Here is a 14727-nt window from a genome sequence, read left to right on the forward strand (position 1 = left end):
GAGAGCGTGGTGACGGTGTGTTGTTGGAAACCAGTGCAGGTAGTTCAGACGGACAGTCGGTGCCGACCGCAGCTTGGAGAAACGCCAGCAAACCCTGCGACCAGTGTAAGTTAAGGCGACAACTTCGTTGGTCCGGGATCCATACCGTGTTCTCGATTCCAAAGATATCCACTGCCTTCGATATTTAAGGTTACGCATTTTGAAGGACTTATCAGTTTCAAGTAGTGCAGTGGCGAGGCGGGGCTGGTGGCGGTGAAATATTTAAGCCCAGGGTTCATGGGTTAAAGAGAGCTGGTCACACCACATATCTTCTGCTTCTTTTTCCATTATTGTCCCATTCTGCACTGACTTTTCACCCCTTGTGTTCCTTCCCTTGCACTCCAACTCGCCCACACCCCGACCTATATAGTAAATCACCGTCGAAGGTTGGTGAGTAAAGGGTTGCCTGTAACCCGAAACATCTTTTACTTGCGCTTATTCCTATCTTTCTGTTTTGGCGCAAATACACGATGCTACTTTCAAAGTTCAACTTTGATAAAGTGATACATCAGTTCATCTGCCTCTTTTTAAAGCTGATGGCAGTTCTTACATATCAGATATTTACAATCTGTGTAAGCGATATGGCGGAGGGATAGCCACATATCATACTTGTAAATTCGCCGATGGTCCCAAAACCTGCAGCATTGAGATTACGAAAGAGAATGAACAAACTGAGTGAGTGAGAATGAAGCAGAGGAAACGTTTACTGTGGGAAACGTTGGATGAAGTCAACGAACCAAGCAGCATCCAACGGGACCAAAGGTTAATATTTTGGCCAAGACCCTGAGATGGAACAAGAAACGTTGCCAGTATATAATGGGGAGGGGAGTTGGTCGAGAGCCCAGTAGGTGACTGGTAAAACCAGATGGGGAGTAGATGATGGAACTAGATGAGGGGACAGGGGATTGAAAGAGGTGAACAAAGGCAAAGGAAAGGATTCCCTATAGGTTAATTTGCAGGTTGAGTTGTTGGTGAGGAAGACAAGTGCCTCGTTATCATTCATTTCAAGAGAAGAAGAATACAAAAATGAGATAATGAGGAGGCTTTATAAAGTACAGGAGAGGCATCACTTGGAGTATTGTGAGCAGTTTTGGGCCCCTTATCTTAGAAGGGATGTGCTGACATTGTGGGGGGGGGGGGCGTCAAATGAGGTTCATGAAGATCATTCCGGGATTGTCATATGGGGAGTGTTTGATGGCTCTGTACTCTCTGGAATTCAGAAGAGTGGGGTGTGACCTCATTGAAAGCTATCAAATGTTGAAAGGCCTTGATAGAGTGGATGTGGAGAGGTTGTTTCCTATGGTGGGGGAGTCTCTAGACCAGAGGACACAGTCTCAGAACAGAAGGGTGTCCTTTTAGAACAGAGATGAGGAAAAGTTCTTTAGCCAGAGAACAGTGAATCTGCAGAATTCATTGGCACAGGTGGCTGTGGAGGCCAACTTATTAGGTATATTTAAGACAGAGGTTGATAGATTCTTTATTAGTCAGGGCATGAAGGGATATGGGGAGAAGACAAGAGATTGGGGCTGAGAGGAAAAATCGATCGCCATAATGAAATGGCCGAGGCAGACTCGATGGGCCAAATGGCATAGTTCTGCTCCTACAACTTCAGGTCTTCGAGCTAGATGCACAGGCTAGTTTAGGTGGAAGGAGAACTCTGAGGTGTGAGTTACCTGAAATTGGAATATTCAATGTTCTTAGCACCAGGCTACCCAACCAGGTGTTGTACTTTCAATCTGTGTTTGGCCTCTCTGCAGTAATTAAAAAGGCTGAGGACAGACAGAACAGCATGAGGTTGGGAAGGAGTTAAAATGATTTACAACTTAAAGCTTGTCGACTTAGTGCAGGGCTTCTGCAAAATGATTGCCTAGACAATGTTTGGTTTCTCCAATGTAGAGGAGCTAACATCATGCCCACTGACTGCAGCAGACCAAGTTGGGAGAGATGCAGGTGAACCTTTGCCTAACTTGGAAAGGTTGTTTCAGTCCATGCACTGGTAATGAGGGAGGAGGTGATGGTACAGGTGCTACCCTTCCTATGGGTGCAAAGGCAAGGACAAGGAAATATGAGGGGAGATGAATGGACCAGGATCATGAAGACAGTGGTCCCTGCAGAAAGCAGAAAGGGGGTGGTGGGAAATGTTGAGTTCAGAGTAAAGAATGATATTTTAGATGTGGAGGTGATGAGGTAGTGAATTGTCTGGGAAGGAGGAGGAGATGCGTATGAAGGCTCCACTAACTATGGTAGAGCGGTAACTATACCTCTGGAAGGAAGATGTTTCAGAGGCCCTGCAGCAGAAGGCCTCACCTTTAAAACAGATGTAGTGGAGCTGGAGAAATTGAGAAAAAGGGATGGCTTCCTCACAGGAGAAAGGGTGGGAGGAGTTATTGTCGAATTGGTGAGTTTATAGAAGATGTTGGTGGCAATTCTGTCTCCTGAGATGGAGACAGAGTAATCCAGAAAAGGAAGGGAACTGCCAAGGGTAGTGCAGAAGAATTGAAAGCAGTTTGTAGGTTAGTGGCAGAGGTGATACAATTGATGAGTCCACACAGATGCGGGAAGCAGCAGTGTAGCAGAGAAAGAGTCACTTGTCTGCATATCCCTCTAGGCCTTTCCTACCCATTCACCTGTCTAAATATCTTTCAAACAACCTAATTGTACCTGACCCTACCTCTCATCTGGCAGCTTGTTCCATATGCTTACCATGCTAAGTGAAAAGCTTGCCTCTACTATAAACCTTTCCCCTTTCAACGTAGACTTGGGCCTTTTAGATTTCGAGCCCCCTGCCCTGGGAAAAAGACTGTGACCATCGACCATATCTATTCTGTTCTTGGTTTTATATATTTTCAAAAGGTTTCCCCTCAGCCTCTCATGTTCCAGGGAAAGAATGCCAGCCTCTCCAGTTTGTTATAACTCAAGTTCTTCTGTTCTTCGTTGCACCTTCTCCAGATTAATGACATACTTCCTCTGGTCATACAACCAGAACAGCACACAATATTCCAGATATAATCTTATCACTTCTTGTACAGAGCCATAACATGACATTTCAACTTTTGTACTCAGTGCCCAGCCCAAAGACTCATGCCAAATGCCTTCTTCACCACTGTCTATCAGTGTTATCACTTTCAGGGATACCTATACCCCTTAGTCTGTTTGTTCAACAACACTTTCCTGGATGCTGCAAGTGTTGCCCTGGTTTAAATTCCCTTTTAAATTCTACATTTTTTATTTTTGCACTACTTATTTTAACACAGAACTGTGTCCAGTTCTGGTCACCTCACTATAGGAAGGATGTGGAAGCATTGGAAAGGGTATGGAAGAGAATTACCAGGATGCTGTCTGGTTTAGAGAGTATGCATTATGATCAGAGATTAAAGGAGCTAGGGCTTTACTCTTTGGAGAGAAGGAGGATGAGAGGAGACATGATAGAGGTATACATGATATTAAGAGGAATAGACAGAGTGGATAGCCAGCACCTCTTCCCCAGTGCACCACTGCTCAATAGTCATAGGCATAGTCATGCTTTATTAATCCCAGGGGAAATTGGTTTTCGTTACAGTTGCACCATAAATAAATAGTAATAGAACCATAAATAGTAATATGTAAATTATGCCAGTAAATTATGAAATAAGTCCAGGACCAGCCTATCAGCACAGGGTGTCTGACCCTCCAAGGGAGGAGTTGTGAAGTTTGATGGCCACAGGCAGGAATGACTTCCTATGACACTCTGTGCTGCATCTTGGAGGAATGAGTCTCTGGCTGAATGTACTCCTGTGCCCACCCAGTACATTATGTAGTGGATGGGAGACATTGACCAAGATTACAACTGCCAGGAGGGCAGTTGTAATAGGGGACTCGATAGTAAGGGGGTCAGATAGGCGAGTCTGTGGACGCAGTCCAGAGACCCGGATGGTAGTTTGCCTCCCTGGTGGCAGGGGCCGGGATATTTCTGATCGTGTCCAAGATATCCTGAAGTGGGAGGGTGAGGAGCCAGAGGTCGTGGTACATATAGGTACCAATGACATAGGTAGGAAAAGGGAAGAGGTCCTGAAAGGAGAATATAGGGAGTTAGGAAGGGAGTTAAGAAAAAGGACCGCAAAGGTAGTAATCTTGGGATTACTGCCTGTGCCACGCGACAGTGAGAGTAGGAATGCGATGAGGTGGAGGATAAATGCGTGGCTGAGGGATTGGAGCAGGGGGCAGGGATTCAAGTTTTTGGATCATTGGGACCTCTTTTGGCACAGGCGTGACCTGTACAATAAGGACGGGTTACACTTGAATCCTAGTGGGACCAATATCCTGGCGAGGAGATTTGCAAGGGCTACCGCGGTGACTTTAAACTAGAATGGTTGGGGGGTGGGAATCAAATTAAAGAGATTAGGAGAGAGGAGGTTAGTTCACAACAGGGGGATGGGAACCAGTGCAGAGAGACAGAGGGGTGTAAAATGAGGGTAGAAGCAAAAAGTAGTAAGGTGAGTAAAAGTGGCAGGCCAGCAACTCCAGGGCAAAAATCAAAAAGGGCCACTTTTCAACATAATTGTATAAGGGCTAAGAGAGTTGTAAAAGCAAGCCTGAAGGCTTTGTGTGTCAATGCAAGGAGCATTCGTAACAAGGTGGATGAATTAAAAGTGCAGGTTGTTATTAATATGATATAGTTGGGATCACAGAGACATGGCTGCAGGGTGACCAAGGGTGGGAGCTCAACATTCAGGGATATTCAATATTCAGGAGGGATAGACATGAAAGAAAAGGAGGTGGGGTAGCATTGCTGGTTAGAGAGGACATTAACGCAATAGAAAGGAAGGACATTAGCCGGGAAGATGTGGAATCGATATGGGTAGAGCTGCGTAACACTAAGGGGCAGAAAACGCTGGTGGGAGTTGTGTACAGGCCACCTAACAGTAGTAGTGAGGTTGGGGATGGTATTAGACAGGAAATTAGAAATGTGTGCAATAAAGGAACAGCAGTTATATAGATTGGGTGAACCAAATTGGTAAGGGTGCTGAGGAAGAGGATTCCTTGGAATGTATGGGGGATGGTTTTTTGAACCAACATGTCAAGGAACCAACTAGAGAGCAGGCTATTCTAGACTGGGTATTGAGCAATGAGGAAGGGTTAATTAGCAATCTTGTCATGAGAGGCCCCTTGGGTAAGAGTGACCATAATATGGTGGAATTCCATTAAGATGGAGAGTGACATAGTTAATTCAGAAACAAAGGTTCTGAACTTAAAGAAGGGTAACTTTGAAGGTATGAGACGTGAATTAGCTAAGATAGACTGGCAAATGACACTTAAAGGATTGACGGTGGATATGCAATGGCAAGCATTTAAAGATCACATGGATGAACTACAACAATTGTTCATCCCAGTTTGGCAAAAGAATAAATCAAGGAAGGTAGTGCACCAGTGGCTGACAAGGGAAATTAGGGATAGTATCAATTCCAAAGAAGAAGCATACAAATTAGCCAGAAAAAGTGGCTCACCTGAGGACTGGGAGAAATTCAGTGTTCAGCAGAGGAGGACAAAGGGTTTAATTAGGAAGGGGAAAAAAGATTATGAGAGAAAACTCGCAGGGAACATAGAAACTGACTGTAAAAGTTTTTATAGATATGTGAAAAGAAAAAGATTGGTTAAGACAAATGTAGGTCCCCTACAGACAGAAACAGGTGAATTGATTATGGGGAGAAAGGACATGGCGGACCAATTGAATAATTACTTTGGTTCTGTTTTCACTAAGGAGGACATAAATAATCTTCCGGAAATAGTAGGGGACAGTGGGTCCAGTGAGATGGAGGAACTGAGGGAAATACATGTTAGTAGGGAAGTGGTGTTAGGTCAATTGAAGGGATTAAAGGCAGATAAATCCCCAGGACCAGATGCTCTGCATTCCAGAGTGCTTTAAGGAAGTAGCCCAAGAAATAGTGGATGCATTAGTGATAATTTTTCAAAACTCTTTAGATTCTGGACTAGTTCCTGAGGATTGGAGGGTGGCTAATGTAACCCCACTTTTTAAAAAAGGAGGGAGAGAGAAACCGGGGAATTATAGACCGGTTAGTCTAACATTGGTGGTGGGGAAACTGCTAGAGTCAGTTATCAAAGATGTGATAACAGCACATTTGGAAAGCAGTGAAATCATCGGACAAAGTCAGCATGGATTTGTGAAAGGAAAATCATGTCTGACGAATCTCATAGAATTTTTTGAGGATGTAACTAGAGTGGATAGGGGAGAACCTGTGGATATGGTATATTTGGATTTTCAAAAGGCTTTTGACAAGGTCCCACACAGGAGATTAGTGTGCAAACTTAAAGCACACGGTTTTGGGGGTAAGGTATTGATGTGGATAGAGAATTGGTTGGCAGACAGGAAGCAAAGAGTGGGAATAAACGGGACCTTTTCAGAATGGCAGGCAGTGACTAGTGGGGTACCACAAGGCTCAGTGCTGGGACCCCAGTTGTTTACAATATATATTAATGACTTGGATGAGGGAATTAAATGCAGCATCTCCAAGTTTGCGGATGACACAAAGCTGGGCGGCAGTGTTAGCTGTGAGGAGGATGCTAAGAGGATGCAGGGTGACTTGGATAGGTTAGGTGAGTGGGCAAATTCATGGCAGATGCAATTTAATGTGGGTAAGTTCGAGGTTATCCACCTTGGTGGCAAAAACAGGAAAACAGATTATCATCTAAATGGTGGCCAATTAGGAAAAGGGGAGGTGCAACGAGACCTGGGTGTCATTATACACCAGTCATTGAAAGTGGGCATGCAGGTACAGCAGGCGGTGAAAAAGGCGAATGGTATGCTGGCATTTATAGCGAGAGGATTCGAGTACAGGAGCAGGGAGGTACTACTGCAGTTGTACAAGGCCTTGGTGAGACCACACCTGGAGTATTATGTGCAGTTTTGGTCCCCTAATCTGAGGAAAGGCATCCTTGCCATAGAAGGAGTACAAAGAAGGTTCACCAGATTGATCCCTGGGATGGCTGGTCTTTCATATGATGAAAGACTGGATGAACTAGGCTTATACTCAGAATTTAGAAGATTGAGGGGGGTCTTATTGAAATGTATAAAATCCTAAAGGGATTGGACAGGCTAGATGCAGGAAGATTGTTCCCGATGTTGGGGAAGTCCAGAACGAGGGGTCACAGTTTGAGGATAAAGGGGAAGCCTTTTAGGACCGAGATTAGGAAGAACTTCTTCACACAGAGTGGTGAATCTGTGGAATTCTCTGCCACAGGAAACAGTTGAGGCCAGTTCATTGGCTATATTTAAGAGGGAGTTAGATAATTCTCAGGAAGAATTTCTTCACTCAGATGGGCTGTGCTGTATAGGCCATTGAGTTTGTTCAATACAGGGATCAGTAGATTTCTGGATATTACGGGAATGCAGGGATGTAGAGATATACAGTACCTGTAACTGGAAAATAGCACCAGGTTAGATCAAACATGATTTTAATGAATAGCAGAAAGGACCATTGTAGTCTTATTTCATATGTTCAAACAATTTGAGCTTCAGCCAGGTTGAGGTAGGTGGGAAATTTGAACACAGAATTCTGTCTGTCTGTCAGAATCATCACAAAGTCTTCCTATTTGGTAGCAACCACAAAATACTCAGTTCAAATTACTCCCTTAAAGAAATGTTTTTAATGAACTGAAATTGTCACAATATTAAATGTTTAAACAACATTTAAAGATCACAGAAGTATTCTGTTTGGAAATTATTCATTGGACAATGACAGAATTTATTAACAAAGCACAATTGATGGCTGGATTTCTAATCATACAGTAATAAATTTTACTCAAATGTAGTAAAAATTGTGTGCTGCATTGTTCAATATTTCTAACTTTGCAATCACCCAGTAGGTTTCATTAAAACATACACACACAGTCCCAAACTGAGATTTAATTAATCACTGAAACAATGGCATGTTCTGAACCTGGCTGCTGATCTTTAAATCCCAGTTTGTCTTCTTACTCACATTTACGCTGCTTTGGTTCAGGTGGGCATCATTTGATATCAGTGTTAAAAGGATTTATCACCTCTTTTGCTTCATTTCTATTGAAATTTTCAGTCCATTGGGGTTTCCATGAGCGTGCGGCACTTGTCATTCTCGGGAGCAGAGGTCACACAAAATGAAGATGCATGCTGAATTGAGCTGTGTAGTCAAAATGTAACACACAGAAGAAAATGGCATTTACATGACATCTATCGGAATAAAAATTTCTAATTTCATCACAAAGTCATCGTAATTGAGCTTTCTGTGCTAAATGTTATAGGGTTATAAGCAACATGGAAGAATGGTGTCGATGGCATTATCTGAATGATGACACAATTAATCTATTGAAACATCATGGTCTTTTCACAATTGAAGGCATAAAGAGACTGACGACGAATAACATTGATGATCTAAACATAAGCATGGGTCAGAAAACAATACTGCGGCATCTACTGCGCTCGGAAAATGCTCAGTCATGGATGGAGAAAATCAAGTAGGTTCTGTATTATTGAGGGTTCTATTGTAACGCAAGGTTGATCTCCACATGTGACTTTGACACTTACAAACTGGAGTATATTGTTCCAACATGTTCTAGTGAGCAAATTTTAGTGGCTTGCTGAGAGATTAGGGATGATTGGGCAGTAAATCATTTGTAGCTTAACAAAGCAAAATAGTTATGCACACAGAATAATTCAAATCCCAGCCAATTCTGGCTGACCCTCAACGAATCATCAAGACAGTCAAAAATACTTTCATCCTGATTGACTTCTTTGACATCAAATCCATGAAGTAATCCCAGGAATAACAGGAAAATAGAATTAAACTCAAAATATTCATAAAGCAATTCCATGAATGTAACAGTCAAACCCAAGTAATGATGGATTTTCACTGGCTCAAATAAAAAAAATCTTTATAAGCAGTGAAGAAAAACCTCAAGAAATTAAACAATCTTTCTAAAAAGTGACTAACCTGGTATATCTGTTTCATAAATCTTTAACAAACTCTAAGAATTAAGATATCCCAAAGTTCCAAAGTACTTTTTAAAAAAATGCTGAATGAGAAATAAAATTAGGAATTGTCAAATAGCACCACTGATGTAGAAATTACAATTTACATGAAGATTACTTTGAATTGTGTTTGATTTTAACATGTTTATGATATAAACTTTGTTTTATTAAAATCAGAAGCACATAATTTTAGAATATAAATACAGTAGTGTAGGCCCAGGCCCTTCATCCCATAATGTTGTCCCGATCTCTTAGCCTACTCCAAGATCAATTTAACTCTTTATTCCTACATAGCCCTTTATTTTTTTTTCTCTCATACTTGTGCCTATGTAAGAGTTTCTTAAACGTCCCTAATGTATCTACCTGTAGCTGGCAGCATAAGCTACACACCCACCATTCTCTCTGTAAAAAAACTTAACTCTTGACATCCACCCATACTTTCCTCCAATCACTTTAAAATTATGCCCCCTCACATTAGCCATTTCCTCCCTGGGAAAAGTCTCTGGCTGTCTTTGATCATCATATCATCTTGTACACTTGTATCAAGTCACCTCTCATCCCCTTTCTCTCCAAATAGAAAAGCTCTAGTTTGCACAACCTTTCCTTATATACTTTCTAATCCAGGTAGCATCCTGGTAAATCGCCTCTTCACCCTTTTTAAAGCCTCCATGTCCTTCGTATAATAAGGTGACCAGAACCAAACAACATTGCTTACTGCTGAATCAGATTTTTAAAAATTAATTAAATTTCAAAGAGAAAATAATATTTTTGAAATATTAATTCCAAATTTGTACAGATTCATGCTATAAATTATTTCAATTTTATCAAGTTTAAATTTCAGAAATAAAATTCGTGATTTCTTGTGGACAGCTTTTTCTTTCATTAGTAACAAAATGGAACTTAATAGCTTCAGCCTTAAGTTAATAACTGTGGGAAACTGCATTACATGCTTTATTTATCTCAGAATATTATATCTCACTAACAAATTTTAATACTTCAGGATTCCACAAGAAAATGATATTAATTTTGGATGGATACACTACGTAACTGAGCTCCTTATTTTGTAAGTGCTCCACAAGATTATTTATTTAGCTTATTATTTTTCTAGATCAACCAAAAGTAAAATGTAATGCTTAAAAAAATACAAATTCCTCCACATGCAGCACCATGTGCTTTTGTTGAGTGAAGACAACCACTTGCATTTGTAGCAATCTTATTTCAACAATGTCACCCACCCTGACCATAAGAATAATTGAGCTAAGGAGGAAGTCGCAAAATAACAACTTAAGAGGTTAACAAAATATAAAATTATTTAAACACCATTACTAGCCGTAAAATCTTAACCATAGATTTATTATGTGAACCACAGTTAAAGAAGCTAGAGAAACAAATGCAGTCTCCCTTTTCCTTCTGTGATCAAAATAGGTGTGATGGTTGCGGGGAAGACCCAATTAGAGGCGCCAGATTTGTCTGTACTCAGTGTGACAATTTTGACTACTGTTCTTCATGCTTTCACACAAGAAGTCATAAAGACCATTTATTTACCAGGATTGATTGCCCAGGTATGTTAGGATTCTGACCAGAGGTCAACATTTGGATGTATTTGACAGTTGCACTCAGATAGTATTTGGAAAAGGAACTCAGACATGGAATTTATTCCAAACCTTGAAAACATATACAATATTGAACGGCGAGGCAGGTATTGTAACTCCAGTGTGGAGTTGACTTTACTCTGGCTGGCATTTCTCTCTACTCCGCACCGATTCTAGAGTTAGATCTAGTAAACTCTTGAATAGTTTCCTTCCTGGAGCTTATGAGCAAAACAGCAAGTTTTTTTTCCCTCACTTAAATTTTAATGTTATTAATTTTATTCTCACCAATGAAAATTTTGAGTACAATACTCACACTAGCTTCCCCAACCTGACTAAAGATAAAGCACGGTGCGGCTCCTTCCAAAGATTGGGCTGCAGAGGGTTGGGTTGAGCAATCCGTTACATTAGTGAGGGTAAACCGCGACCCGTGAAGAAAATTCAGCTGTCTTCAACACATTGACTCCAGAATAAAGTGTTTGAACCATTCTCTCAGTGCTGTGTGGTCAAAACAAAACAATCCAAACAGCAAGTTTTGTTTTGTATTTTTTAAAAAAAGGATGCATATATTTGCGCATGCAATCTAAATGTAGTTTGTGCCAACCTACTCCAGTTTAAATTATTTTGATGGCATGTCGAAGATGAACACCCTATTACCACTCGTTTGGGGGGGGGGGGGGGGGGGGAGGGTAGCCATGAATGCATTCTAAAGGCAAATCTCTCATCTGCCAAGGCCCTGTTCTGCCACAGAGTTTTATTCATGCCCCCAGTCATCGCCTCCACTAGCATTTATTCCACGAAGGATTTGCAAACTTCCTAATGCAAGGTCTTGACCTAAAACGTAGTTCAACCCTTTACCTTCACAGATGTGGCTCCTTACTACCGGGAAAGTTCTTTTGTACAAGTAACCTGACAGGACAGAGTTAGTAAACATAGATAGATTTACAATAGGCAATTTCGAGATTAGTTCACCCTAATATGGAAGTAGCAGTGAGAAAAATAGATTAGAATATAGCATGTGCATTTTTTTTTTTAAACAAGGGTAAATATTCAAACTACAGGCCTTTGCAAAAATGACCAAAGTTGTACTGCTGCTACTGCCTTTTGAATTGAGAAGACTGGGTACATTAGATCCACTCTTTAAATTAGCCAGAGTTCTCTTGGGGCACTAAATCACCATGATAGAAAATACAAAGCAAGTGATTTATTGCTCAATCCTTTGAATAATATTAGATGTTATGCACTGGTCTGCTAGATAATCACACTCTGTTTATATACGGCAGAGTGAGTGATCTCAAAAATAAGAGGCTTAGTGAGACAGGTTGATAGCGCAATGTTAGTTTTGTTCTTCACGACTAATTTTTCATCTCTCTAGGCTCAAAACCATCCTATGCTGGAAGATCAGGAAGCAGATTATCCAAAGGGAAAGAAATCACTGACTCAAATATTTAAGAAAATTTGCTGTCTCAGGTTCTTAAGATTTCACTAAAACAAATGATGACTGAAAATGAGAACATATGGGCAAAAGATGCAAATATAAACTGGCTTTAAATCACTTGTATTAACAGAAAAATATTAATTGGTAGATATTGGAAGCTAGGTAGCTTTCTACTGAGCTCATAATACAATATAGGGTGAAGGAGAATTGGGTAGTTTTGAACTTGGTGCTCATGTCCATTCTGAATCTTGTGTCGAAAACAAAAAAGGTGGAAATATTATTTTAACTAAAGAATAAAATGGATATGTATGAGATTATAGAGAATGACAAGGTCCAAACAAACATTTGCAGTCAGGTCACAGGATACTGACCTCTATGCAGGGAGGTCCAAGAATGAGGAACAAGGTTCTTTGGGACAGAGGCCAAGCAAGCAAAAATGAAAAAAAAAAAAAGAATCAGAATAGGCTATTTAGTTCATACTGAAGATAATAGTAATCAGCCAGCAATCAGCCATGTGCAGGAGAGCTTCTTAAATGAATATTCACTCTGGCTATCGTGCAGTTAATGCTGGAGGAACTCAAGTCAAGCAGCATTTATGGAGGAATAAACAGTTGTGTTTTAGGGAAGACGCTTCAACAGGACTAGAAAGAAAGGAAGGGGGCAGAAGCCAGAAAAAGGTGGGGTAGGTGGGAAAAAAGGAGTACAAGCTAGTAGGTGATAGGTGAAACCAGGCGAGGAGATGGTGATGGGGTATGATGCAAGAAGCAGAAGGTGATTACTGGAGGGGTAAAAGGCTGAAGGAGGAACATAGTAGGAGAGCTCAATGGAATCGAAGGGAAGGAGATATAGAACCAGAGGGAAGTGATGGACAGGACACCAGAAGTTAGATGAACATCCATTTCTCCAACAGGTTAGCTACTGCTCAAATGGCAATAAGAATGAGGGAGCATTAAAGTTGGAAAGTAGGCAAGAGCCAACAAGAGAAAGTCTGCAGATGCTGGAAATGTACCTGAAATTAAGCAGGCCACGTAAAAGAGAATTGAGATCTTCAATACAAGTCATTGTAAAACTGCCACAGTTTGGATCTACCTAAAACTTTGTTGAGGGGCCAAGCCAGTTAAAGGAACGCCAGTTTATTTCATGTCATTTTATTTGCCTAATGAACATACACCTTCAAAAGAACCACTACAAGAATCAAGAAGATTGCCAAACTGCATCCAAGCACCCATTGCCAATATGAGTATATTAGTCCACCTGGAAAATAAAAAGGGAAAACATTTGATTTTTTTTCCCCCATCTTTCCCCCAGTCATTCTTCCTCCCTTCCCAATACATAATCGAGTTAAAAAAAAATCAAAGGGAGAAATCTTGCACATGCAGTTTTTTACTTTTTGCAGGCTTACGTCATGCTTTGTGGGGTTGTCCACAATGGCATCCAAATCCTTATTTCTCAGGTTGCAAGATCACTTAGTTGGAAAGTGTCTGGATACCACATGGTGTCTATGTGACTTTCCCCGACGCTCATTTACTCCACCCCACCCAAAACAAAAGAAATGCAGTGGTTACAGCTCCACCTTCAGGAAGGAAAGCACGAGACCATCAGAAAAACGGCAACTCATTCTGGACATTGCTAATTATTAATACCAAAAAGATACCAGTCACTTTACTGTGGTCTGGTGGTACGTGCGTAAGCCGGTAAAGATAGTAAACTGCACATTTATGATCTTTTCTTAGCTTGTATTTAAAGATCATGCTAAATATTGGATCCAAACTTCATCAGTATGCCACTTTATGCTGCACCCAACAACATAGCAGCAAGTCATTCTAGAGAAATTGTTAACTTACTTCCGAATTTTTCTTGTTCTAACATTTCAACAAGAAGCCAAACTTCTCCAAGTGACATATACTCCTTGTGCATATCCAGGTTAGCGCTCTGGCCTGGGAAGAAGAGTTAAAATTTTTCTTAGAAGATTCAAGTTTTAACCAAAAAAAAACCACAAGTTTATCCTCATTACCTTTTAAAACTGTACATTGTCCATTGCAAGAAGAGTTTGTATCTGGATTATTACGGCAGATCACAACACTGCAGTGACCATACACCTACAAATGCAATGGTAATATCAGATTAATGAATCAAGCTACATGAAAATGCCAACTCATGACGTGAAATACCACAACTATTAAACCTCAAATGCTTGCAGCTTCTGGGACTTACTTTCTTGGGCAACACAGTTTGTTCTGCTGGAGGCAGCTCTTGTATTTTAACTTCAAACCTTTTCAGTTGGTGGGAATACTGCATTGTGTCAGATACTGGATGAAAGGCAGTTACAAATGTTTCCTCTTTGCTCTCACAACTGTTCAGTAAACATATATTAGTTAGACAGGCTAGGAGCAGACAACACAATGGGACAGACAGATTTTTCATTACTTACCCAGCCTGGATAATATACCATCGTGGTATGCTGTTGCGATCAGGAGTTGTAGTTATCCAGCAATCATCCAACAACAGGTCAGTCTGATGGTCTTTGTTGTTCATGAGTTCAACCTCAAAATAAAGTGCTTGCGTCCAATTCACTGCCACTGGGTATTCTTCATCCTTATAAAAATCCAAGTAATCTGCCGCTATAGAAACAGGAAAAAAAAGTATTAAAAAAATGACAC

The 14727-nt window shown here is 40.8% G+C and overlaps 2 protein-coding genes across 2 annotated transcripts in view; one reads left to right on the forward strand and one right to left on the reverse strand.

The window, feature by feature from the left end:
• LOC140194022 (protein ref(2)P-like) lies at positions 1-14667 on the forward strand. The gene is made up of 5 exons (XM_072251341.1): positions 1-105; positions 8409-8526; positions 10041-10103; positions 10466-10602; positions 12005-14667. Exons 2-5 carry the CDS (start codon positions 8456-8458, stop codon positions 12079-12081), a joined length of 348 nt encoding a protein of 115 aa, XP_072107442.1. The 5' UTR covers positions 1-105; positions 8409-8455; the 3' UTR covers positions 12082-14667.
• Positions 13563-14727, reverse strand: part of zpax1 (zona pellucida protein AX 1) — a 26113-nt gene continuing 24948 nt past the window's right edge. Inside the window, exons 38-41 of the mRNA XM_072280610.1 lie at positions 14499-14688; positions 14282-14420; positions 13912-14166; positions 13563-13640 (exon numbers count right to left, since the gene is read on the reverse strand). Of these exons, the coding sequence (XP_072136711.1) occupies positions 13930-14166; positions 14282-14420; positions 14499-14688 (566 nt within the window). The 3' untranslated portion in view covers positions 13563-13640; positions 13912-13929. The remainder of the gene's footprint in view (positions 13641-13911; positions 14167-14281; positions 14421-14498; positions 14689-14727) is intronic.

Source organism: Mobula birostris, chromosome 2, assembly GCF_030028105.1.
Source record: "Mobula birostris isolate sMobBir1 chromosome 2, sMobBir1.hap1, whole genome shotgun sequence".
In the NCBI taxonomy this organism is placed as follows: Eukaryota; Metazoa; Chordata; class Chondrichthyes; order Myliobatiformes; family Myliobatidae; genus Mobula; species Mobula birostris.

Coding starts and splice junctions, on each gene's coding strand:
- LOC140194022 (XM_072251341.1), top strand. CDS start 8,456: ATGGGTCAGAAAACAATACTGCGGCATCTACTGCGCTCGGAAAATGCT. Junction 8,527..10,040: donor TCATGGATGGAGAAAATCAA/GTAGGTTCTGTA, acceptor TTAATACTTCAG/GATTCCACAAGAAAATGATA. Junction 10,104..10,465: donor GTAACTGAGCTCCTTATTTT/GTAAGTGCTCCA, acceptor TGATCAAAATAG/GTGTGATGGTTGCGGGGAAG.